Genomic DNA, 23,514 nt, shown 5'->3' with positions numbered 1-23,514 from the left:
TGGGGCGGGCAGGAACCCGCTGCTGTTCTGTGCGCCTACAAGGCTGGGCTCAGCGCCGCGTCTTCCTCAGGAAATGATTTTTAATTCTTTTACTGCTACCACCGTCCCACAGAAATAAGCACAAGCAACCCACAGAGCAAGCAAACTTCTAGCTAACGTGCTCAATGAGCCTACAACGAAGCCTCAAAACGCACACGGGCCTGAAACCGTAACTCAAGAAGGGAAGGAGCCACTCAAAAGGCACCAGGTTCAGACACCACAGCAAGGGCTGCAGAGGAGCACACAGACCGCACGGCCACCCCCGGGGCAGCGGGGCCTGCACCGCACCTGACCAGGTCGCTGGGCTTCTTGAAGCTCTTGGGGCAGTAGGAGCAGCAGTTGGCGTGCTTGGGCTCGGCTTCCAGCTCTGCCTGCCTGTCCTTCATCTCGCTGATGCGGTCCTTCTCGGCGGCCGACTGCACCAGCACCTGCTCTGAGACGGTGGCACTTTCCTGCGGCCGAATCTTGGCCAACTGCGCCGTCTCCTCCTCTGTGAAGGTGATGACCTCGGGACGAGCCTTTCTAGACACATTTCTTTCAGAACTGTCTTCCTCTTCCTCCAGACCCATCTCTAAACAAAACATAGGAAAAAGGATCAAATCCTAATAAAAAACTAAGTTGTAACAAAACAACTAAAACTAAACATTTAACTTAAATATGTAAGGTTAAAATTAGCAACTCAATGAGGCTATATTTGCGATGGTAAAGGGTTTTTTTCCCACCACTGTCTATTGAGAAGCTGGTCAGGGTGGAAAGGCCATGCCTCGGGGGAGGGGTCACTGACAAGGGCAGATGCCATGGCTGACGGTTTCCTGCCAGCCCTGCCAGCAGGCAGGCAGTGGGCTCTGAAAGGGTCAGTGTCCGCACGAGTCAACAGTACTCGTACACACAGACATTCATTTATCAACACGGGCACAAAGTGAATTGGCGTAAGAAGATGAGCAGCCCGAAGGAAGAGACCAAACTGATAACTAGCAAACAGCTGCCAATTCAAAAGACCTACTGAAAGGAAAGAAAACACTTAAAAAATATGTATGTTTAAGTAATCTCTCAGTGAAATGTAAGGATATATTTACATCCATTAAAAAAAAGAATAAGCTGCTGTTAAAATGTAACCGAGGGGGCCTCCCTGGTGGCGCAGTGGTTGAGAGTCCGCCTGCCGATGCAGGGGATACGGGTTCGTGCCCCGGTCTGGGAGGATCCCATATGCCGCGGAGCGGCTGGGCCCGTGAGCCATGGCTGCTGAGCCTGCGCGTCCGGAGCCTGTGCTCCGCAACGGGAGAGGCCACAACAGTGAGAGGCCCGCGTACCACAAAAAAAAAAAAAAAAAAATGTAACCGAGAAGGAAAAAAAGGTTTGGCTGGGGACAGGGGATGGGGGACAGGGGGACTTTATTATTGCACAGATGGCTAAGAAAATTTTTTTAAAAAAACAGTAGAAACACTAAATAGCAAAACGGACGGCGATCAGAGTCAAAACAGTGAAATAAAAACTGACGGATGGCCCTCTGAGTCGCGCCCCCATCTCAGCATACTCACTCCGCCAGCATCAACGGTGTGAGGTGCACAGTGCCGGCTGCAGCACAGACAGGAGCCCAGGCCCCAGGACACCATGTAAACTATCGACAGCATAACTCACACTGCGTATGGAACAAGGTCGTTTAAAAAATTTTAAACGCTGTGCACTGGCGCCATGTGTCAGAATATGCAAGCTGCACGCTCTGTCACCGTAATTTCACTCTGGAACTTGCTAAAAAGAAATCATCTCATAGGTACAAAAAGTATAAGCGGGCTTCCCTGGTGGTGCAGTTGTTGAGAGTCCGTCTGCCGATGCAGGGGACGCGGGTTCGTGCCCTAGTCCGGGAGGATCCCACATGCCGCGGAGCGGCTGGGCCCGTGAGCCATGGCTGCTGAGCCTGCGCGTCCGGAGTCTGTGCTCCGCAACGGGAGAGGCCACAACAGTGAGAGGCCCGCATACCGCAAAGAAAAAAAAAAGTATAAGCACAAAATAATCCCCTGGGATTACTATACTTGGTGTGGGAACTGGGCCCATCAGCTCGTCTATCGTTTAAGTTAGCTTCATGGTATCTCGTGTCGATCAGATGAGAATGTGCGTGGTGAATAAGCACAGCGTCGAGGGTTAAAGCCCCCTGACCGCCAGCTCTTCCTGTTACACTGCAGCACTGGGCAGCCACTGTGCATCCAGCAACAAGAAACTGTGTAATGAAACACAATGGAATTCCATGCAGTTGTTAGAACTGATGTACATCCGTGCTCACTAATATCAAATTCGCCTGTAATAAACACCCATGGACGACAACACTGCATTTAACGTGATCTCCTATTAGGGAATTTGGGTCCACCTACGCGTGCGTGCGTGCGTACGTGCGTGCGAGGGCGACAGCCTGCCCCGTGCGGGGATGCTGGTATTTTGGTGTCTGGTGACCAGTGAGGTAAGAAGTTTTCCTCTTCATGCCTTCCTGAATCTTTCTTTCAAAGAGCAAATTATGATTGCTTTCATAATCAGAAAATGAAATAAGTTAACATACTGGTACAAATCACCTCTGAAATGAGTTAATCACTAAGTTTCAGCATCGGCTGACGATAAACCTGAATCAACAAAGGGACCACACCTCCTCCTTCTGCCTCTCCCGGTGCTGACCCAGCCGAGGGGACTGTCTGGTGCCTCTTCATGTGCTTTTTACAATGAACTGTGGTTCGGAAGCCCTGCTCGCAAAACGGACACTTGTAGGGCTTCATGCTCATGTGCGTGGCCGTGTGCCTGGTGAGACTGCCGTTGGTTGTGAAGGAAGCGTTGCAGACGCTGCAGCTGAACGCCTTTTCTCCTGCGACAGCAGAGACGGGGTCAGAACACGTTCGTTACCTGAAAACCGTACGCAATCAAAGCAAAGATGCGCTCAACAAGCTGCAAAACCGAAGAGCATGTACTTGCTGTGGTCTCCAAGTTTTAGGAATTGAGGGTCTTTCAAGAAGAGGTTATTTTAAGAAGACGGACGGTCATAATGAAGCAGACAGACCATACTAAGCCCTGACAAGATGTGAAATCATTGCTGGTGGACAAGGAAAATGGTGCGGCCACTCTGGAAAGGCCACTCTGGTTTGGTAAACCCCAAGGTTTAAACAGTTATCGTATGACCAAGCAAGTCCACTCCTAAACAGAGAAGCGAAAACTTGCATCCACACAGAAACACACGAAACGTTCACAGCAAGATTATTCCTGATAGCCAAAAAACGGCCACACCTCAGCTGTCCAACAGCTGATGAGCGGACAAGCAGAACGTGGTCTCTCCACACAGTGGACTACTGTTCGGCTATAAAAATAAGTGTGACACATGCTACAACGTGGCTGGACCTTGAACACGTGCTGAGTGAGGGAAGCCAGTGACAAAAGGCACCGGGTCGTATGGTTCCGTTTACAGGAAGAGCTCGGAACAGGCAAATCCACACAGATAGGAAACAGGTCAGTGGTTGCCTGGGGCTGGGGGCCCTGAGGGGTGTGATGAAAATGCGATAGAATTCATATGCTCTAGAATCACGTATGGTTTTCCGCATGTTTACGTCCAGTGCGAGGCAGACAATGACCTGTGTGTGTCTTCTCGTGGGACTTGAGGACCCCAGAGGAAACGAAGCCACGTCCACAGAGCTTGCACTTGTAGGGCTTCTCCCCGGTGTGTGACCGCACGTGCTGCTTCAAGTGGCTGGACTTCTTAAAGCCTTTGTTGCAATAGTCACATCTATACACACAACACAGACCACGTTAATTCACAGCATGATCACAAACGCAACACCTGAGAAGGGAAGAAAAGCAAACACTCTTCACCAACAATCAGTAAACAATCAGGCATAACTGTTACAGAAACCAGGTATGCTCTCCAACACTTAAAACGCTGTGAAATACTAGCAAGAAAAACTTGTTAGATCAAATTCTGCTCAGACTGTACCCTGAAACATATTTTATTATTTCAAAGGTAGTAAAACCTATAGCAATTCTCCAGGAGAAATAAAATTTGATTAACTACAAACTATTCCTTTAAACGTAACGGGGAATTTATTATGTGCTATTTTCTTTACCAAGTCATAAGACGCTGCGAACCCTTCCGCTGCATTAGGGTCAGAATCACCTCTGAGTCTAGACACTTGGAAATGTCAGTTCGTATACTCTTTAGTTGATAAAATACTTTACCAAACAGATGTTACTAGAGCTATTTTGAATAATATATAAATATGTAGTGTTATTTTCCTCTCAGTTGTTATGAAATATATTAAAATTAAGAATGAAACAATTATAAATTTCAAAATTCCTGTTCACATATTATTAAAAAAAATTTTTTAATTCTGAAAGCTTATTCCATTTTATTTCCCTATTTTTTTCCATTTCCAGGTTTTAATCTGTGATAGGAAGGTACACAGAGCACACAGCAGCAAGTTCTTAATAAATGTTGAATGAACAAATGGGGAATGAATGAATGGCCACAAGTCCAGGAATGCCCAAGCAGGTGTCACAAAGGAATCACAAGAAAACATTACACTAATCTCACTTAAAAATACCCATGCACAATCCCAAATTAAACATTAACAAACAAATACTTGTTGAATAAATGGAAGTGTGAGTTAAGTATCAGGAGGTTATATATAAAACACACAAAGAGCCGTGGACAAAAAGGCACGATATAAATTCAAGTTTTTTCTGAAAACACAGTAACAGCGGCCTAGAGTGGGGACAGGAAGCTACAGCAGAGTAGTTTACGGGTACAGGCTGCTGCATCCAAACCCTGCCCATGTCACTTATTAGCTGTAGAAGCTTTAGCAAGTGAGTCTCTTTTGTCTCAGATACTTTCTTTATAAAATGGGGGTGACGACAGACCCTGTTTCCCAGAGCTTTTGTGAAGCTGCAGGAACGGTGCAGGTGGGCACTGGGCGCAGCAGGACGAGCTGCAGTCTGAGCGCGCATACCCGGAGAAGCGCGCATACCAGGAAGAGCGCGCATACCCGGAGGAGCGCGCGTAGTGGTAGAAGCGCGCGTACCCGGAGAAGCGCGCGTACCCGGAGGAGCGCGCGTACCCGGAGGAGCGTGCGTACCCGGAGGAGCGCGCGTACCCGGAGGAGTGCGCGTACCTGTAGGAGCGCCGGCTGTGCTCCTCGCTGTCCTCCAGGAATGGGGGATGTGGCGCCTGCAGCTCCAGCTCCTGCTGGGATGACTCCTGAATCAAACGACTCGTCTAAAACATAGCAGAAGCACAGAGCAGACTGCTTGAACATCTATGAATGAATACAAACACCTAACAACTAAGGATAAGAACACTCGTAAATGTGGATTTAAAAGGGAGAAACCCCAACTGGGTCGTTGCAATCATTTGGGCCAAATTAATAACAAAAATCATCTATACCAATTTTAATGAAGAAATACTTATTTTCCATTAACTTGCTTTAACCTTTCCGTATTTTTTATGTCTATTAAGAGACTACTCCTTCACCTCTACTCTTACTGAGAGTGAACAAAACGCCCTGCTTTCTTAAACTACTAAGTCCCCTCACTTGTCACAAACTCACAGGGGAGAAAGCATGTTCCCAGCCCAGGAGCAGGAGGCCTGGAGACAGCAGCCCCGTAACTCCACACCTTCTGGCCACAGGTGGTGCAGCCCAGGGACTGGGCACAGATCTGCAGGAAACACCCATGTTCAGCGGACAGAGCGCAGGCTGACCTTCAGGACGTGGGGGACAGGCACAGGAGAGGCCAGAACAGTGGAGAACCTGCCTGCATGCACGTGTTTCCCCTGGCTTCCGGGACCCGCCCCGAAAAGCCACGAGTGAGCGGGTGTGCAGTCTTGCTCAGAGGGCCGAGTGAAGGCAAGCCACAGACAGGCATGCCCCCCACCATCCAGATTCAGCGCCTACTGTCAATTACGCAGCTTCGAGCTGGGAAAACGGGCTCTGAAAATTTCACTGGAGGGTCCAGGTCCTCCACTTGGCAAAAGTTACCCACAGGGGCTTTTAAAGAGAGAAAACAAGGACTTCCCTGGTGGCGCAGTGGTTAAAAATTCTGCCTTCCAACGCTGGGGACACGGGTTTGAGCCTTGGTCCAGGAAGATCGCACATGCTGCGGAGCAACTAAGCCCTGTGCGCCACAACTACTGAGCCTGCGCCCTAGAGCCCGCGAGCCACAACTACTGAAGCCCACGCGCCTAGAGCCCGTGCTCTGCAACAAGAGAAGCCACAGCCATGAGAAGCCCGTGCACCGCAACCAAGAGTAGCCCCCGCTCGCCGCAACCAGAGAAAGCCTGCGCGCGGCAACGAGGACCCAACGCAGCACCCCCAAAAATTAAAAAAGTAAATATTAAAAAAAGAGAGCCAGGGCTTCCCTGGTGGCGCAGTGGTTGAGAGTCCACCTGCCGATGCAGGGGACACGGGTTCATGCCCCGGTCTGGGAGGATCCCACATGCCACGGAGCGGCTGGGCCCGTGAGCCATGGCCGCTGAGCCTACGCATCTGGAGCCTGTGCTCCGCAATGGAAGAGGCCACAACAGTGAGAGGCCTGCGTACCGCAAAAAAAAAAAAAGAGAGAGAAAACAATTGATTTGCCAATCATTTTCACCACTACCGAAAGATTTCCAAAAATGGCAAAATCAATACCAAAACAAAAACTTAAATGCCTCCAACTTGACTAAGAGATGAAAATTTTAAATGATGCATTTAAATATGTATGTTTAGTATGTCAGCCTTCATTATATTTTCATTCTATCATGTTTCTTTTAAGATTCCACATATTAAAATGCTTAGGTTTTCTCGCTAAAGCAAGGTGATATCCTTCAGATATTACGGAAGTCAGTTACACTCTCCTGACTTTCCTGACTTTTAACCAAAAAGGTAAAGCCACATCATGGGAATGAAATCTTAAAACAAAAATGTTTTAAGGGAATAGAAGCCCTATATGATAAACATTGAGGTTTTCACAGGTGATGCAGCAATCTTAAAGTTGCAACAAGTTAGCATACCCTCTTAAGTAAGCAAATTTTAAATAATTACAGTGAAGAATAAGATAGAATCTGCTCAATGATGAGACTTCTGCAATACTCACTACATTAATCGTATCAGAGCTAGGAACTGGAAGTAAGTTCTGCTGATGGAAGCTCGTGGACAGGGCTTGAGACTCCAGTGTGCTAGAATCTTGTAACTGTTGGACGGGTGGAAACTGAGTCTGTTGATTGTATGTATCAGTCACTGTAAAACCTGAAATAAATTAGAAGACATGAGTTCTACAAAAAATACTAAAGTTACACACACACACACACAAAACCAAAAAAGGTTGGTTTTACAAATAAAGGTATTTAAAGGAACATGTCTACTTTCTGAACGGGAATCAGGATTATTAGTTTTTATCAGCAGGCTCTAAAGTGATCTGCTCACAGGCAAGAGGCTACGCTCAGCTCCCATCCTTGCAGGGCAGGCTGACACACCAGCCACAGATAAGTCCCAATTTCTACTCAATTACCTTTCCTTGGCTAGAAACCAGGTGTAGAATGGTCATTAAAGTTCCTTTCTGGAAAATCTGAACAGACTACAAAACACCGGGTGTGTGCATGTGTACACACACACACACGCTACCCACGCAAGAGGTTATCTGGTTCGGTAACTGGTCATAAATTTCAGAAGAGCACTAAAAGAAACACTCAAGGTTGCTGTAAAGTTAACCCCAACCAGGCGCAGCTCACTGGAGAGCCCCGGGTAAGGCCCACCACTGACCCTGTGACAGACCCGCTGGCTCGAAGGGCTGCGGCGGGGGAGCCTGCTCCTCGTACTGGCCCACGTGCCCTTCCAGAGTGTGCTGCGGGACCACAAGCCTGTCTGAAGACAAGAAGCACAGACGAGGGCGGAAAATTCGTAAACCCGGAAGCTGCTTCACATCTACCAACCTGTCCAAAAGGATGCTTCGGTGAGTTTCCAAAAAGCAGCCTCCTTGTTTGGAAAAGACAGTAGGAACACAATTCATACAGAGGGTACAAACTTACATATGTTGGGTTAAAAAGTACAAAACCCTGTTCACAGACCAAATACTTCTTGGGATGCCCATAAAGTAAACAGCAAGCTGACCCAGCCAACCGTTTGTCAGGCCCGCAGGAGGCCGGAAGCCTGAGCCGACTCTGTCACTGAGCTCACTGTCTCCCCGGTGAGCCGGCATCTTTCTGCAGCGAGACCTCCCCGCAGGAGGCAGCGCGTTGGCCAAGGGGCCTCAGCTCCCGCCGCCAGCAGCACCCAGTCCACGGCCTCACGCTGGGAAGTCCGGGAGCCACGCACCAGGACACGCGTGAGCACACAGATGGGCACTCAGTGGAAACCAAAGACTCTCTCGCGGTAGGCTCAGGGGTGAAAGTGGGTGACAAGCAGCACGTATCAGAAGGTCCCATTTCTACCATTCTAAATGCACCGCAGACTCTCTCACGCTCAGACACACGGCACAAACTGCGCTTTATTTAAAAGGTCAGAGACGAGAGGGCCAGCGAGGACTGGAGTACGAAGGGCTGCAAAACTCCTGAAAGTTAAAAGCCCTGAACCACTCACCTTCATCTGCTTCCAAAGGTTGACCCGCCATCTGCTGGCTGAGCCCCGCCTCCACGCCGGTGGGCGGCCCCAGGTCCAGCACGGCCCCAGGGTTGTCGGCCACGGCCTCAGCGGTCGGCTGTAGCACGGCGTTCTCAATCTCCACCGGCACCTGGGTGGGCACGTGCATGCCCTGCTGGTCCACGGCGCCGTCATCTATCGGGCAGGCCTGCTGGTGCTGCCGGAGCTGCTGGGCAAGCTCAAATCTTCAAAAAATGGACAACAGTCCGCAGCGTCAGCACCGCGGGCACGCGAGGTGCGATTTATTCAGTGACAGTTTTCACTTTAAACTGTTTCACTTTGAAGTCGCGGCGGCAATCCAGTTGAGAGTTAAACACTACAAATAATCTGAAAGAAAACCCACGTGCCCTCATCTCTAAGCACTTTCACAGACTATGGGGGCCTGAAGGCAACAAGGATTTTTCAAAGTCTGAACGATACAAAAGACGCCACATTTCAAAGCTAAACTCTCCCAATTCAAATTCTGCGATGAGCTGAGGTGTTCAAAACAAGAACTGCATGAGATGAGGCAGCGCCTTGACAGACTGCTTTCAGTGTTACACACACACGTGGAAGAGACAGGGCCGTCCTGCAATCTGCCAGGCCGTGCGCGGCTCACTGACCAGTGGGCCACAGGCTGCAGAACCTGGACCACGAGGCATGTGGCCGCGATGGTTTTCTGCAAGATCATTATTCCTGTTAATATTACTTTTACGTGTACAAAGCATACCTGGCATATTTTCATCAAGGCCAACAATTTATCTTTCAAAGAGAAAAATGGACAATGAATTCAGTGAATGAATCAAAAAAACTGGGGAAAAAACAAACAAACAAACAAAAACCCAGGTCCGACAATGATCTGAGTAACAGGCTGTACAGTATCTCAGCCCTGAAGGGGCTACTCCAGTCAGACTCACACGAGCTCTACCGGACGCTGGATGCCAGAATCCCGTGAATCTGCCGGTTCAGGATTCCATTCCGAGTTCCAAACAAAGTCTTTCCTCTCTATTTTCTGATATCAAAAACAGTCACTTCTCGACTACTCTTACTGAGGAGGGGGGGAACAAAAACGTACTGACAAGCAGCAAAGGAGAGAACACGCACTGTCACAACCTCCACCACAGGGTGACTGTACAGTGGTGCCATGGGTTCACGGGGTCCCCTCTGCCACCCCGAAGGAGAGGAAGTGTGCCCTCTGTCGTGACTGGTGGAGCCTTGTTTTCTGTTTATTTGCCTGGGTGTTTTCACAACTCTTACTACAGCGACTTTTTATTTTTAATGTAAGTGTATATGGCATTTTAGGAATTCCCAAGACTTCAAACAAAGGGATCCAACGACTGGAGCTGCTGCCTGCTCGCAGGCAGGTTCACAGTACACGCCATCTATAAGATAAAACCCCAACTCTGCAATGACAGACCTACCCGTCCTTACACTGCCACCTGAAAGTCACGCACACTCTCCCCTGGCGTAAGCGTGGCACGTGTCCCTCAGCAGAACCCTGGACAAGCAGTGGCCAAAGCAACACTCCACTGACAGAAATGACCCGGCTAAAAACAGCTGACCCTCTTCCCAGAAATTATAGCACTGGCCTCTGAGCCTGTAAACTGTACTCCCAACACCACCACTAAAGCACACTGTGAAGGCCAGGCGTCTTGCAGAGAGGCGTCATTCACCATGCTCTGGGCAAGCTGTGGCCGCACCCCATTTCTCTTGGCAGGAGAGCAGCAGCGCACGCTCTGAGTATCTCCACCCCCATGAACTCCCCAGTTCCTGAATGCGTGTGAAGCACAGAGCTTCCTCCATAAAATGCAGCCAAGTATAACTGGATATATAATTGGCAAGAGTCCCCTAACTGACACCGCCAATCTCATATTCCCTAGATGGTCTCGAGAAGCACTTAAACTCCTCGCTACACGATCAACAGCGCCAAAATCGAGGAGAGTCAATTCTGTCAAGTGTGCTTCGGCATCCAGAGGGATAAAACCAAAACACTATTTCTCAGAGTTACCTTATTCTAACAGTTGGGAGTTTTGTTTGGTAGGTAAGACCTGGACAGAGACATCTGGGTTAAAGTACGGCTCAAAGGTAAACATTCTAGGGCAGAAGGCTAATATTCTTTCCTGGTAAGCCTGGTAACTCTTGTTCTCAAAGTCTCCTAGGAGGTGGTCGTGGTCACCTTGTCCAGGCTTTCCGTTACAATACAGAATTCTGTGGCTTCACAGAAGCACCACTGAATAAGCTCCAGAAACAGTCAGAAATGAGTCTCTGTAAGGGCTCTTTGGGTCACCTCCATTTACAGATGAGGCAGCCCTCTAAGCAAGCAAAAATCTAAGTTAGGGCTTCCCTGGTGGCGCAGTGGTTGAGAGTCCGCCTGCCGATGCAGGGGACACGGGTTCACGCCCCAGTCTAGGAGGATCCCACATGCCGCGGAGCGGCTGGGCCCGTGAGCCATGGCCGCTGAGCCTGCGCATCCAGAGCCTGTGCTCCGCAACGGGAGAGGCCACAACAGTAAGAGGCCCACAGACCGAAAAAAAGAAAAAAAAAAATCTAAGTTAGCTTTAATGATGGATTTATGTGTTAGCTAAAACATATTTTCTTTCTGTCAACAACCTACAATAATTACCATTCAGATAACACTAATGATATGCCTAGGGGTCACAAAGTTGACCAAGATTTTTTTTGAAACCTTCATTACCTCATTATAGTAGACACTGTCTATCTAGCATTTTATCTACCACTGATTATCAGTTTTAAGAGAGTTTAGAAAGCATTTAGGCCAACACTGACTACTTCAACACTACATTAAAAATAAAAATGATGTGCTTTAGTCTATGGTTCTCAATAGGTCATTAAACACTGATACAGAAGTTTCTTTAGCTCATACACCTCCCGCTAGAAGTAATAATAAAGGAAACAAAGACAACTATTTTCTTCAAAACGCTCCCCACCATCATCTGGGAATTATAAGGATTGTTAAAAAGTGACCATCAGAATTATACCTACCTATGGGTTTTCATGTGCTTTTTGCAATTTAGTGAGGTCTTAAATGTTTTCTGGCAATAGGGACACATATAGGGACGAAGGTCGTTATGGATGCCCATATGTCGCCGTAAGCTACCTCCAGTAGTGAAAGCTCCATTACATATCAGACACTTGAAAGATTTAAGTCCAGTGTGCGTTCGGACGTGTGCTTTGAGCACTCCTGCGGAAACAAAGCCTCTTCCACACTGAGAACATTTAAAAGGCTTTTCACCTGTATGTGATCTAAAAAGAATAAAAACGGTAATGAATAAGCGTCTTACGCTTTCACACTGCTTTCTAATTTAGAACGCACCCTGGTAACTATCTCACTTGGCCACCCCTTTTCTGAGCTCAGCAGCAGAGAGACTCGGCTCTCACGTCCCCACAACGGGACCTGAGACTCAGCGCCCAGGCGGCGCATCTGAAGTCCCGGGGCTCGCACACAGCCGACACAAAACCAGACCCCGCACCCGCTTCTACGTTCTGTGCTCTTCCCGTGACCCTTCACGGCCTCGTGTGAGCAGGTTTCTATCAATACTTCCTTCTCACTGTTGCTAGCACCAAGAATTAACCTGATGAATACACCCGAGGAACTGTGAAAGAGCATAATCCTAATGAAACAAATACTTCTCTGACATGTCCCAGAGATCGCAAATACTGAAGTATAATAGGAGCGTAAATAAAATTCAGTGGCGGTTTGTGGGTAAAACGTTTTGGTCAAGACACTGAAGAATGAAAACATCAATTATCAGTAAATATTCTGGGGTCAAAAGTGACATTTTAAATAACAAAAGCTAACACTACCATTCTTAATATTTCCACAAGTCACCAGATCACTAAATCACTGTAACTGTAAAGTTCCATCTCTGAATCGACATTACCTTACCTGATGTGTTGTTTAAGATGGCAAGATTTTTTATAGGCACGATGACAGTAAAAACACTTGTACGGTCTATCTGCTTCATTTACAAAATTATTATTAAAATAACTTTGAAAAAGCTGGTTTCTTGGAATGGGCTGGATAAGACCTAGAAACCAAAAGAAAATCAGAAATAATTCACTGTCAGTGCTACTAAGAAATGTCAAAAGGCATCTGCTTTACCCAGAAGATAAAAATCCTGAGGAGCTAGATTCCAGTGCTGCGACTAATTGCTATTTTAGTTGTGTTAGGAACTCGCTATTTAAAGAACACCTATCAGGAAACACTTACAGAGTTAAAGTTAATGTAAGATAGATACTCTTTCGACATAAGGAACATTTATATCGTCACAACTACTTCTCCTTGTTCTAGAGCCAATTGTTCATGGATTTCTACATTTAACTTTCTATATGAGCATCTGTTGGCATGCAATTTATATAACTACATCAACATTTAGGTTAATCAGAGTTTTTAAGTCCCTTATTTGTTCAGTATGAAGACTGTACCCTAGGTACTATAACAAACTCAAGACAGAAATGATTCCAACATGATCTTTTGTTCTAAGAAAGTCAGGGTTTTCATAGAAATTTTATTAAAAGAAAATCTGTAAACAGCAAAATTACAACCTTAAATATTTCAGGTTTTACATACTTTCAGTGAATAAAGAATGCCCTTAGGTTGACCGTGTAATAAGTAAGTCTTGATCAAGCAATTGAATTATTTATGAAATTCAGGACAAACATATATTTGAACACTCTGAATTACTTAACGTTTACCTGGAACAACAAGAGGAAGACGTACGCTATCAGTTCTACCTGGGCATTCTACGATGCAGCTGTCAGCCAAGACTCTGGACTGGCCACACTCCCTGCTCCCTCAGCTGTGCCATGCACTTCCATGCAATGATTACCAACAGGCACCTCCTAACACACTGCTGTCCAGACTGTCCCTAACAGTGCGGGTTACAGCTCAATCCTGTCCCCTAAAACCTGCTTGTTCCTCCCAACTCTCCTAGCTGTACGTAAGGAACCCCATCCACCTAGTCACGCGGGGGCCAGGGATTTCAGACTCCTGGAGCCGCTCGTTAAGTTTGCCATTTGCCAGTCCTGGAGATCCCACTTTCCAGTGTTCTTAAACTTGTTTCCTCATTTCTATTTCCACTGCCATTTCCACTGCTATTTCTATTTTGCTTCGCTCGCATGTGAGACGTAACTGAACGGACCCGCACTTCCCGATGCTGCATGAGAGCTCATTTATTTTTCAAAGAGAATTCAGAACCTCCCTTGTGGGACTTCCCTGGCGGTCCAGTGGTTAAGACTCTGCCCTCCCAAGGCAGGGGGCACAGGTTTGATCCCGGTTGGGGAGCTAAGATCCCACATGCTGTGTGACACGGCCAAAAAATAATTTAAAAAAATAACAGAACCTCCCTTGTGATTGATGTGTGTACAATCCACAGGGCACACACTCGAAGAGCTGCCAAACCTTCTCCCATTTCACAAGGATTCAGGACTGGGGAGCTGCGTGGGGACCACACAAAGCCCTGCCCTCCGGGCAGCTCCAGCATCGCTCTACCCTTCACAGCCTCGCCCTTTTTCCCAACAACTCCTCTCTCGCGCTCAAGAAGAGAAAACTTCAGTCCTTCAGTCCACCCCACCACCTTCCCCAGGACACATGCGCTAAGTCTGCTGCAGACAGGCTGACACGCCTGGCGCTCGGAGGCAAGCTGGCCGTACAAGGGACGATTCCCGAACCCAGATACACGTTCACTCTTCTGCGTGGCTGTGTGTCAGACACGCACCTAGACCAGCCTCCTGAACGTTCTGCTCTGCCTTCTCGTGTCACCAGCAGAAGAATGTCCCTGGCACGGTGCGCCGGGACCCGAATGGCAATTTGCTCAACCACCTCCCGTGGTCTGCCACCGAGAACGGGGCCACCGCGACCACCTGGCTCGGCCTCCTGGCACCGGTCCCTACCTCCCTCCACACCCACCGCCAGCTCCTACCCAGGCAGCTTCGTGCTGTGATTCTTAACGAGCCTCACTTTCCCACCTCCACATGCTGACTCATTTCTGTCCCAGCACTTGTCACTGCTGGTTCTCTTTTCTCTTTCCCCACTCCCTGGGCTAAGCTTCTGGAGCCTGGGGCTGCCCCATGGTCATAGATGTAGCCCTGAGCCAAAGAGCACCGGCCAAGTAGGACACGTAGATATGATCGAATACATTAATGATCCTGTTCTCAGTGTTTACAAAATCAGAGAAAAAAAGGAAGGAAAGAAGCACGCACAAATTCCAACCAAGATTGTTGATTCACGGTCTGACGGTCAACCTTTACTGGACATCTACTTTCAGGGAATCATGTTAGATTCTATGAAGAGAACAGAAAACTCAAGTGAGTATTTTCCAAACTGGCAGCCAAAAAGGGTGGCTCCTCTGGTCACTGCGAAGCTTGTGAAACTGTGAACCTCAAATGCTCTGCAAGGAAGGTCCACAGGCAACACATAATAGCAACTGTTAGGCACAGTTCCCCGGTATCTTATGCAAACAGGTTCAGTAACTATTAGCATAAAGTACCACCTAATTAAAACTGTAAGCGCCAAGTAATATCAGATAAGCCATTTTATTGTTCATTGCTGAACTTAACGGAATGAGTGATTTCTAAGAAAAACACCAATAAAAAAATTTAAAACTGTCCTCCCACAATTAAAATGGACTGTACAAATATACCAACGTGAGACATTAATTTTATAGACTTCATCAGACAAGATATACATTAAAAAGCAACACAAGAAAGTGAAATAATTTTAAGCAATTAGTTATATAAATTATTTATATAAATTGTATAAATTTGTGAAAGTAGGTAAAGTAAATAAAATTCACAAGGTAATTTTTAAAAAGTAAAAAGCCCTCCTATAGTTGTCTTCTATCTGTCTCATAGGGAAAAAAATAAGATATTCACAAATAAGGAAACAAAGTATTGCTTTTGCCATTTCCCACATCAAAAAAAAAAAAAAAAAAAAGCCGTACTGGGTGCTGGGGGCAGGGCTGTGCAGGGGTTCACTGCCTCCCAGTCAGACCTGAGGTCAGTTAGCAAAGCGGGGCTCCAGGTGAGCGCCTCCCTAGCCTGCAGTGCAGACACAAAGCTCGTCAGATGGCAGAGCCGGGCTGCGCCCCTAAGGCTCCAGGCTGCACCCGATTCAGCACCTTCAGAGAGCTCGCCACCCGTCTGCTGCGGCAGGCCCTGACTTCCAGACTGCACTGAAGCAGCCTGACGCCAGAATCTACCGGGAGACTTCAGACTGGCTGTCTGCGCCAGGCCTTGAAGCTGTGAGCCCTGTAAGGCCCACAGACATCCCTCCTCTCCAAGTCGCCCCCATTCTGGTGCAGGGTCCCCCCTCCAGCCCCACTGTTCTCCCAGCTCTTTCTTCTGTGGCTTCTGGAACCTACGTTCCACAGCAAACAAGTTCTCCATCATAAACAGGTCCCATAAACAGAATGTTCAGTTACTCCTTTCTTTTCCAAAACAGTAGGTCTGTGGTCGAGCGGCTGGCCTGGAAGCTCCGGCTCCTAAGGCCCACTCTGAGCCTGAGCAGCTCTAGCCTCCTGTCCCGGCCCAGCCCTGCCTCCCAGCCTGTCTTCGCTTCCTCCCCAGTCCCACCTGCCCTCCGCGAACCGAATCCCTTTACCCAGTCCCTTGCCAATATGCTCTTGTGCAAGTCCTCTGGCCCTTTCTCAAATAATTCACAAGATCATAAAAACAAAAGCAAAAGAACGTGCCCAGTAACACCCCTCAGAGACAACCACAATGAATGGTTTAGTATCCACTCTAGCAGAAGAGTTTGTAATGCAAAAACGTAAGTGGGATCAACCATACACACTGTTCTGGAACTACCTGTTCATACTTCATACATATACTTAACTCTCCAAGTCACTACATATGACATCATCCCCATCACCCTTTAGATGCTGGCAAGGAATTCCCCTGTGCCAGTGTACCCAGTTCCCTTAATGCACTTCTGGCGGACATTCTGCCTGTTTCTAACTGTACGCTACTGCAGGGCTGCAATACACAATCCAGTATATACAACTGTTACCTTAGTTTCTCCCGCTAGACACAGAATTACAGTCTCTGGGCAGCATCCAGGCATATTTATTTTTAAACAGAACCCCAGAGAATTCTGAGATCTTTGGTGGGGGGGGAGGGGTCCCACCGTGAGCTCCCCAGAAAGTGAAATAACAGGCTTCAGGTTTCCGATGCTTTATTTTTCACGTCTAATAATTTTACAAGGTTCTGTTAAAAACCTAGGCTAAGGGGCTTCCCTGGTGGCACAGTGGTTGAGAGTCCGCCTGCCGATGCAGGGGACGCAGGTTCGTGCCCCGGTCCGGGAAGATCCCACATGCCGCGGAGCGGCTGGGCCCGTGAGCCATGGCCGCTGAGCCTGCGCGTCCGGAGCCTGTGCTCCGCAACGGGAGAGGCCACAGCAGTGAGAGGCCCGCGTACCGCAAACAAAAAAAAAAAAAGAAAAAAGCTAGGCTAATTATATGGTCTTAATCTTTGCAGAAAAAAATTAAAGGTGAATTAAACATACATAAAACTCTGGAGGTCTTGGCTACATTATGTCATTTCTACTAGACCATCAGTCCCTTTATATATATATATGTATTTTATTTTAAGGAAACTACTAATCTTAAAGAAAGGCATGGATAAATTTCAGCTAATACGCCTCAAAAACAAACTAGAAATGTCCTTAAAACTTCCTAAAATTCCTTCTATACTAACAGAAGAAAAAGCTTTATGTTGTTATGGTGCTTGGGGGAAAATACAACTTAGTCTTACAAGAGCTACCATAAATCACAAAAGAACAAAACGATGACAAACATAACACATATATCACACACAACATTTAAAATAAATCTGGTATACTAGGTTAGACAAATATGTGAAAGAAAAAGCAAGATAAATGCACTAATATCAATATGATTAAAACATGAATATAAACTTGGAAGATCAATCATTACAGTGCTGAGGTTTAAAATAATAGATAACTAGGGACTTCCCTGGTGGTGCAGTGGTCAAGGCTCTGCGCTCCCAACGCAGTGGGCCCGGGCTTCGATCCCTGGTCAGGGAACTAGATCCTGCATGCCGCAACTAAGAGTTAGCATGCTGCAACTAAGGAGCTGGCGAGCTGCAACTAAGGAGCCCATGAGCCACAGCTAAGGAGCCCACCTGCTGCAACTAAGACCCGGTGCAACCAAATAAGTAAGTAAATAATTAACTAATTAATTAATTAATTAAAAACAAAACAAAAGCCCACTTTTAATTTAAAATAAATAAATTTAAAAGATAATAGGTAACCAAAGCCTGGCTCACTTCGAAGAAAATATTTTTCAAACATCTATGCTCCACAAAAATGGTGGGAGCATACACCATTACACACACTCACACATACGCACAGTCATATATAGAAAACACAGTGATTTCTTTTTAAAAAAATAGATATGTCATATACACATGTGATTTGAAAATCCAGAAGCAGCTACAGATCAAAATATTACAATCACCCTGACTCCAATACTTCCCCAGTCTGCACACTGTTTTATTTAAACTTGGTTCTTGAATTTAGAAGAGAAAGCATTTAGAGTACAGTACACCGCATGTCTAGTGAAAACAGCCCCAAGTGCAATGAACTACGCGGTACCTGTGTTCAGTAAAGACAACTGGTGCTCGATGCCAAGATCCAGTGGCTATCTGGGCCCCTGGCGGCTCCTCCACACTCCTGCGCTGGGGGTGCAAGGCGACAGGTGTGGGAGGAAGTAAGCTTTACTGACCACACCCTGATCCAGAAGTCTGAAGACCCAGGTTCTAGTTTTACCATGAGCTCTAGTTGTAGAACCTAAAAGCAATGTTAGAACCCTCTCTAGGGCCCACTTTTTACATCTGTGAAAATGAAGAGTGAGGAATGTAGGCAAGTTTGGGAAAGACTATTTTTAAGTTTCCACGCAGCTCTGGAAGTTTTTAGAATTACACAACTATATGGGACTATTCCATCCAACAATGCTCCCTTAATATGCAGAGATTAAGTTACTTGCTGTAGTAATTTTTGATGCATTCTAATACTTTCCTAAGTGACAGTAATTCGTGTAAAAGGTATTGAGCTTCAAGTAACTAGACTGGACTGGAGCATCTCTTCTCCCAGTTAAATCAAATAATTGTAACTCATCTATGCTAAACCCTCTCTGGCGTGTTTTTATCAAGATCTGCCCCCCAAACATAATTACAGTCACACTGTTTCGACATAGCCCCCAAGGAGCTCAGCTTCTGAGAGAAGAGACAAGACACAAATACAAATAACGACGAAGTGTAAAATAAATACTGAAATATTTTACATTTACAATGTGAAGCCAGCTCTATGAATCACTTCCCCCATGTGTCCCACTCAGCCTAGAACAAAGGAGAATTCTGCTTCCACTAATTTAGTCTAAGATACAGGTGTCTGTGAAGCTAAAAGCACAATGTTCTCCATTTTAACCTTGGAAAAAGTTTGGAGAATCAGGGCTCCAGTTCAACTCAACTGAGGATTTGTAAACTTAACGGCAAGAAACCCACAGGTGTGTAACCTGAGTCATGGCAACCTGAAAAAACTGGTAATCTGAGGGTTACCCTCAAGCATGAAGGATAATTCTAGGGCTGCTAAGTAAGTTTTTAGTCTGTCCTGACTTTTAGAGATTTTTTTACATTTCAAGAATAACACAAATCACTGAGAACCTAGAGACTACAGTGAAGATTAAATACACATTAAGTGAAATTGGTCTGTTGTTTTGTGAGCTGCCACAACTGCACAAGGACATCAGAGTGTTCTAACCTACCATGGGAGTTCCGATCAGTGTCTATACCCTAAACAATTAAACACCCTAAGAATTACAGTTCCTAGGAAGCTTAGTAGAAATCATACGTAAAATCATTGCAGGCTGGTATTTGGGGAGTATGCTCTTAAACTTGTTGTCTTTCGGGGGTTTTCCATTTCTTCTAGAGTCAGTTCTGATAAGCACGTTATTCTAGAAAAAATCCATTTCATCTAAATTTTCAAGTGTATTAGCAAAATGTTGTAGAGCATCTGCAAACAATTTTTATCTCATCTGTACCTGTGCTTATAGCTTGACTCTCCTTCCTAATATTCCAGATATTTTCTTGGTCTTTAGTTTACTAGAGACGTGTCAAGCTATCTATTCTACTGTTAACTTTTTAAAAATTGTAAAATTATGTTCACTAGAATTTTGTCTTCTATCTTAAATTATTATACTTATTACTTTTTGCTACTTGCTTTTTTATTTTTCTACCTTTTTGAGTTATATATTTTATTTATTTTTGTTCTTATTTTTTAGTAAGAAATACTTCTTAAAAGCTGTTATCAGTCTTTTCTGATAATAGCTTTGGTCCATCAAACTGTTTATAAAAATATTCCCATTTCGGGCTTCCCTGGTGGCGCAGTGGTTGAGAGTCTGCCTGCCGATGCAGGGGATGCGAATTCGTGCCCCGGTCCGGGAAGATCCCACATGCCGCGGAGCGGCTGGGCCCGTGAGCCATGGCCGCTGGGCCTGCACGTCCGGAGCCTGTGCTCCGCAACGGGAGAGGCCACAACAGTGAGAGGCCCGCGTACCACAAAAAAAAAAAAAAAAGTTCCCATTTCTAGGATGTAATTGCAGTTTTGAGTCTCTACTTTTCCATATAATGAAACTTTAGATAGCTACTTTCTATTAATTTATGTTTTCATTGAACAGTAATCAAAGACTGTATCCTTCACAGTACCTATTTTTGAAAACCTGAAATTTCTCTATACCCTAGAATGTGATCAACTTCTATTTCATGCATATTTAAAAGAGTGTGTACTTTGGAGTACAAGGCTTTAAAGCCATTCACTCACCCTTTTTATATGTGTGCTTCAAATCCTCCTCAGACTCACTGTGTTTACACCAGTCTAATTGAGGGTCTCTCACTATGGTTCAGAATTTGAATATTTCTCCTTTCTTTTGTTTCTGGTTTGTATGTTTTGATGCTATGCTCCTAGATACATAAAAGCTCATGACTATTGATCACCTTATTAGTGGACTATAGCTGACATTAGTCTACAGTATCTCTCTTTTTTTTACCATTTAAGCTTTATTTATATTAAATTATGTTTTGTTTGATATTAATTTTGTTCACAGACTAGATTATCTTGCCTAAGACGATGAAATACAGAAGAACTGCATAAAAATGTAAATTCTTGCACAGAACTTAATGAGTTTCCTTTAATCTTGTTTTAGGACCTACAAAAATCATTTTTCTGAAGATTCTCATAAACAGTGGGTTTTTTTTAGTTCTAACAAAATCATAATTTACCTTGATCATAACAACACCAAGCCTAAAAAGAGCTTAAAAGCTGGCAGATTTACCTTTTAATCCAAAGGTTAAAGAAGCCCAGATAATGATCTGTTACACAGCATGCAGGGCTTCTAAGACGTAAATGACACAGCATATTGTGTGCCCCACTCAGGACACCCATCCACCTCACATGTCCACTGAGGTACAGTCTTCCTTAGTGAGGACTCACATATAAATATCTTCACTTACACAGCACTTCCCTCTTACCGAGAACATAATCTGAGCAGCAGTTGAGCCAGAACTAGGATCTTAATTTAATTGTGAAACTTGCTGGCCCATAAAGCAAAACAGTGCTTAACAACAACTCCACTGGTACCACACATACAACTATCTAACTACGCAGACCATAATGTTCATACACCCTTTGCAAAGTACCAAGGGAGGACAATCTTACCTACGTCTGTTATGAGGATCGGCTCCTGCAAAGGAATATCGGGGACTGGAACGTTCGCCTTGCCAACACGAACTTTTGCAGGTTTACGCTGGTGCCTCATCTTTCTTAACTCCGTGTGTTTAAAGTGAGAAGCAATGTGAGTCTTCCTGTGGCCTGAGGTTCGAAATTTCTTGTCACAGTGAGGACAAGCAAAAGGTCTGACTCCTGGTAAAAAATAAAACAGACTGTAGAATTATTCCAAAGAAATACATCTCAGTTAATGCCAACATAAAATTCTAGTATTTTAATACTGATTTGAATTCTCAATTTGTTGTTTCACGCCATACGTTTATAATTTCATGGACATTATAAATTGACAGTTATTCTCCCTTGTTTGCATACAGTGCACGTTACAGATGTTAAGGCATGTAATAAGAGCATTTTAAGTAAAAAAAAAAAAAAAAAGGGCATTTACTATTTTCAGGAGAAAGCCTAAAATTGTAAAATGGATGTTCAAACAACTAGTAGTCCTTAAGACGCTAACGTGAGTAAGGCTGCTCTCCTCTCTCACATCATCCTGTCTGTAACTGGAATAACGACGGGGCCCCAGGCTTGCTGCGGGGATTCTATATACTTGTGTTTGAATAGCACTTAGCAATGCCCAGCATTTGGTAAACGAGCAGTAAATGGTGGTGGTTTGATTGTAAATAATAATGTCACTGCTGATGATGATGACAGTAATAACAACCTCTTAACAATCCTCTGCTATGACTTCCCTTTTCTGAAGGAAACTTCCTTTTCTTACAATTTTATTGGCAAATGAAAATGCAGATTCCAAAGAAAGGCATGTATCAAAACAGTCTCATTTCAGCTTTTTCAAATACTCATTCACATGCTCAGCTCAGCCCAGGAACCTCAAAGGATTAGGAGAAGTTACTGCTAATGGGTACAGGGTTTCTTTTGGGGGTGATAAAAATGTTCGAAAATTAGATAGTGGCATCGGTTGCACAACTCTGAACTGCACACTTTAAAAGAGTGAATTTTATGATTTGTGAATTATATTTCAATAAAACTGCTATGAACAGAACTGGAGCCTGAATATGAAAGTTCTTGTGCCTTAATACTGATGACAAAATATCTGAAAGGCAGAGTGGGTACTGATATTAAGGTCTCAGCACAGACACTCCCAGCCTGAAGTGTGCCAGCTAAAACCCAGAGGCCCCACGGGGGCGATGCCGGCCTCCTCCTCGGGAAGGCCCTCCTGGGCTGCATCTGAATCCCGTCCCCCACAGCAGTCTCCCCTCCTCACTCCCTGCACTCCTGCCCTCACTCGTTCGTGGTACAGTTTAATGCGCCCTCTTTAGGCCATCGGCTCCATGAGGACCAAGGCCACGTGGACTTTGTTGAACAGCGTGCACCGTGTGCCCAGCCCACAGAAGGTCACTGTCACACTCATTAAAATAAAGAGCAACCAGTGCTCCACACGCTCAGCCACCACCGCAGACCCCACTGTGAACCCCCTGCGGCAGGAGGGCCCCCGTACCTGTGTGCAGGCGAATGTGCACCTTGAGGCTTCCCGAGGTGGAGAAGCTCTTCATGCAGCACTGGCACTTGAACGCCTTGATGCCCGTGTGCGTTTTGACATGGGCCGTCAGTGTGCTCTTCACGGCAAAGGCCCGGAAGCACTGTGGGCACTTGAAGGGCTTCTCGTGGGTGTGGATGCGGATGTGGCGCACCAGGTCGCTGGGCTTGCGGAACTCCTTGGTGCAGTAGGGACACACGTGCCATCGCACACCGTTCTCCTCGCGGATCGACCCTGGAGGAAGATTACAAGAAGAACGGTCCAGCTTGGCCTCGAAACCGCATTACACCAATTATTAATGTCCTTCTAGGCTTAGATTTAGACAGCACACCATACCTATAAAAAGCTATACACCTTTTTCCACAGCAGAGGATATATGATCAACTGTGGGAAAAGATGAAATTTCCATAATAACTGAAATGACTGAGGACTATGATTGAATCTTGCAGAAAATCCTAACAGTCCCATATGAACACAAATCATAGCCTAAGAGAGATAAGAACGCTAACTAGACAGGTACTATGATATAAATCAAGAATTAGCAGGGC

The 23,514-nt window shown here is 45.7% G+C and overlaps 1 protein-coding gene across 1 annotated transcript in view; it reads right to left on the bottom strand.

Annotated features, from left to right (window-relative positions):
• Positions 1–23,514, bottom strand: part of ZNF236 (zinc finger protein 236) — a gene marked incomplete at its 5' end in the record, with an annotated part of 93,202 nt that overhangs the window by 28,732 nt on the left and 40,956 nt on the right. The window contains 11 exons of the mRNA XM_079717309.1: positions 328–610; positions 2,672–2,884; positions 3,642–3,793; positions 5,175–5,278; positions 7,135–7,286; positions 7,800–7,901; positions 8,616–8,860; positions 11,658–11,918; positions 12,562–12,703; positions 21,406–21,609; positions 22,928–23,200. Of these exons, the coding sequence (XP_079573435.1) occupies positions 328–610; positions 2,672–2,884; positions 3,642–3,793; positions 5,175–5,278; positions 7,135–7,286; positions 7,800–7,901; positions 8,616–8,860; positions 11,658–11,918; positions 12,562–12,703; positions 21,406–21,609; positions 22,928–23,200 (2,131 nt within the window). The remainder of the gene's footprint in view (positions 1–327; positions 611–2,671; positions 2,885–3,641; positions 3,794–5,174; positions 5,279–7,134; positions 7,287–7,799; positions 7,902–8,615; positions 8,861–11,657; positions 11,919–12,561; positions 12,704–21,405; positions 21,610–22,927; positions 23,201–23,514) is intronic.

This window comes from Hyperoodon ampullatus (assembly GCF_949752795.1).
Source record: "Hyperoodon ampullatus genome assembly, chromosome: 13".
Taxonomy (NCBI): Eukaryota; Metazoa; Chordata; class Mammalia; order Artiodactyla; family Ziphiidae; genus Hyperoodon; species Hyperoodon ampullatus.
The sequence above is the reverse complement of the archived record's forward strand: the minus strand, read 5'-3'. Positions and strand labels throughout refer to the sequence as shown.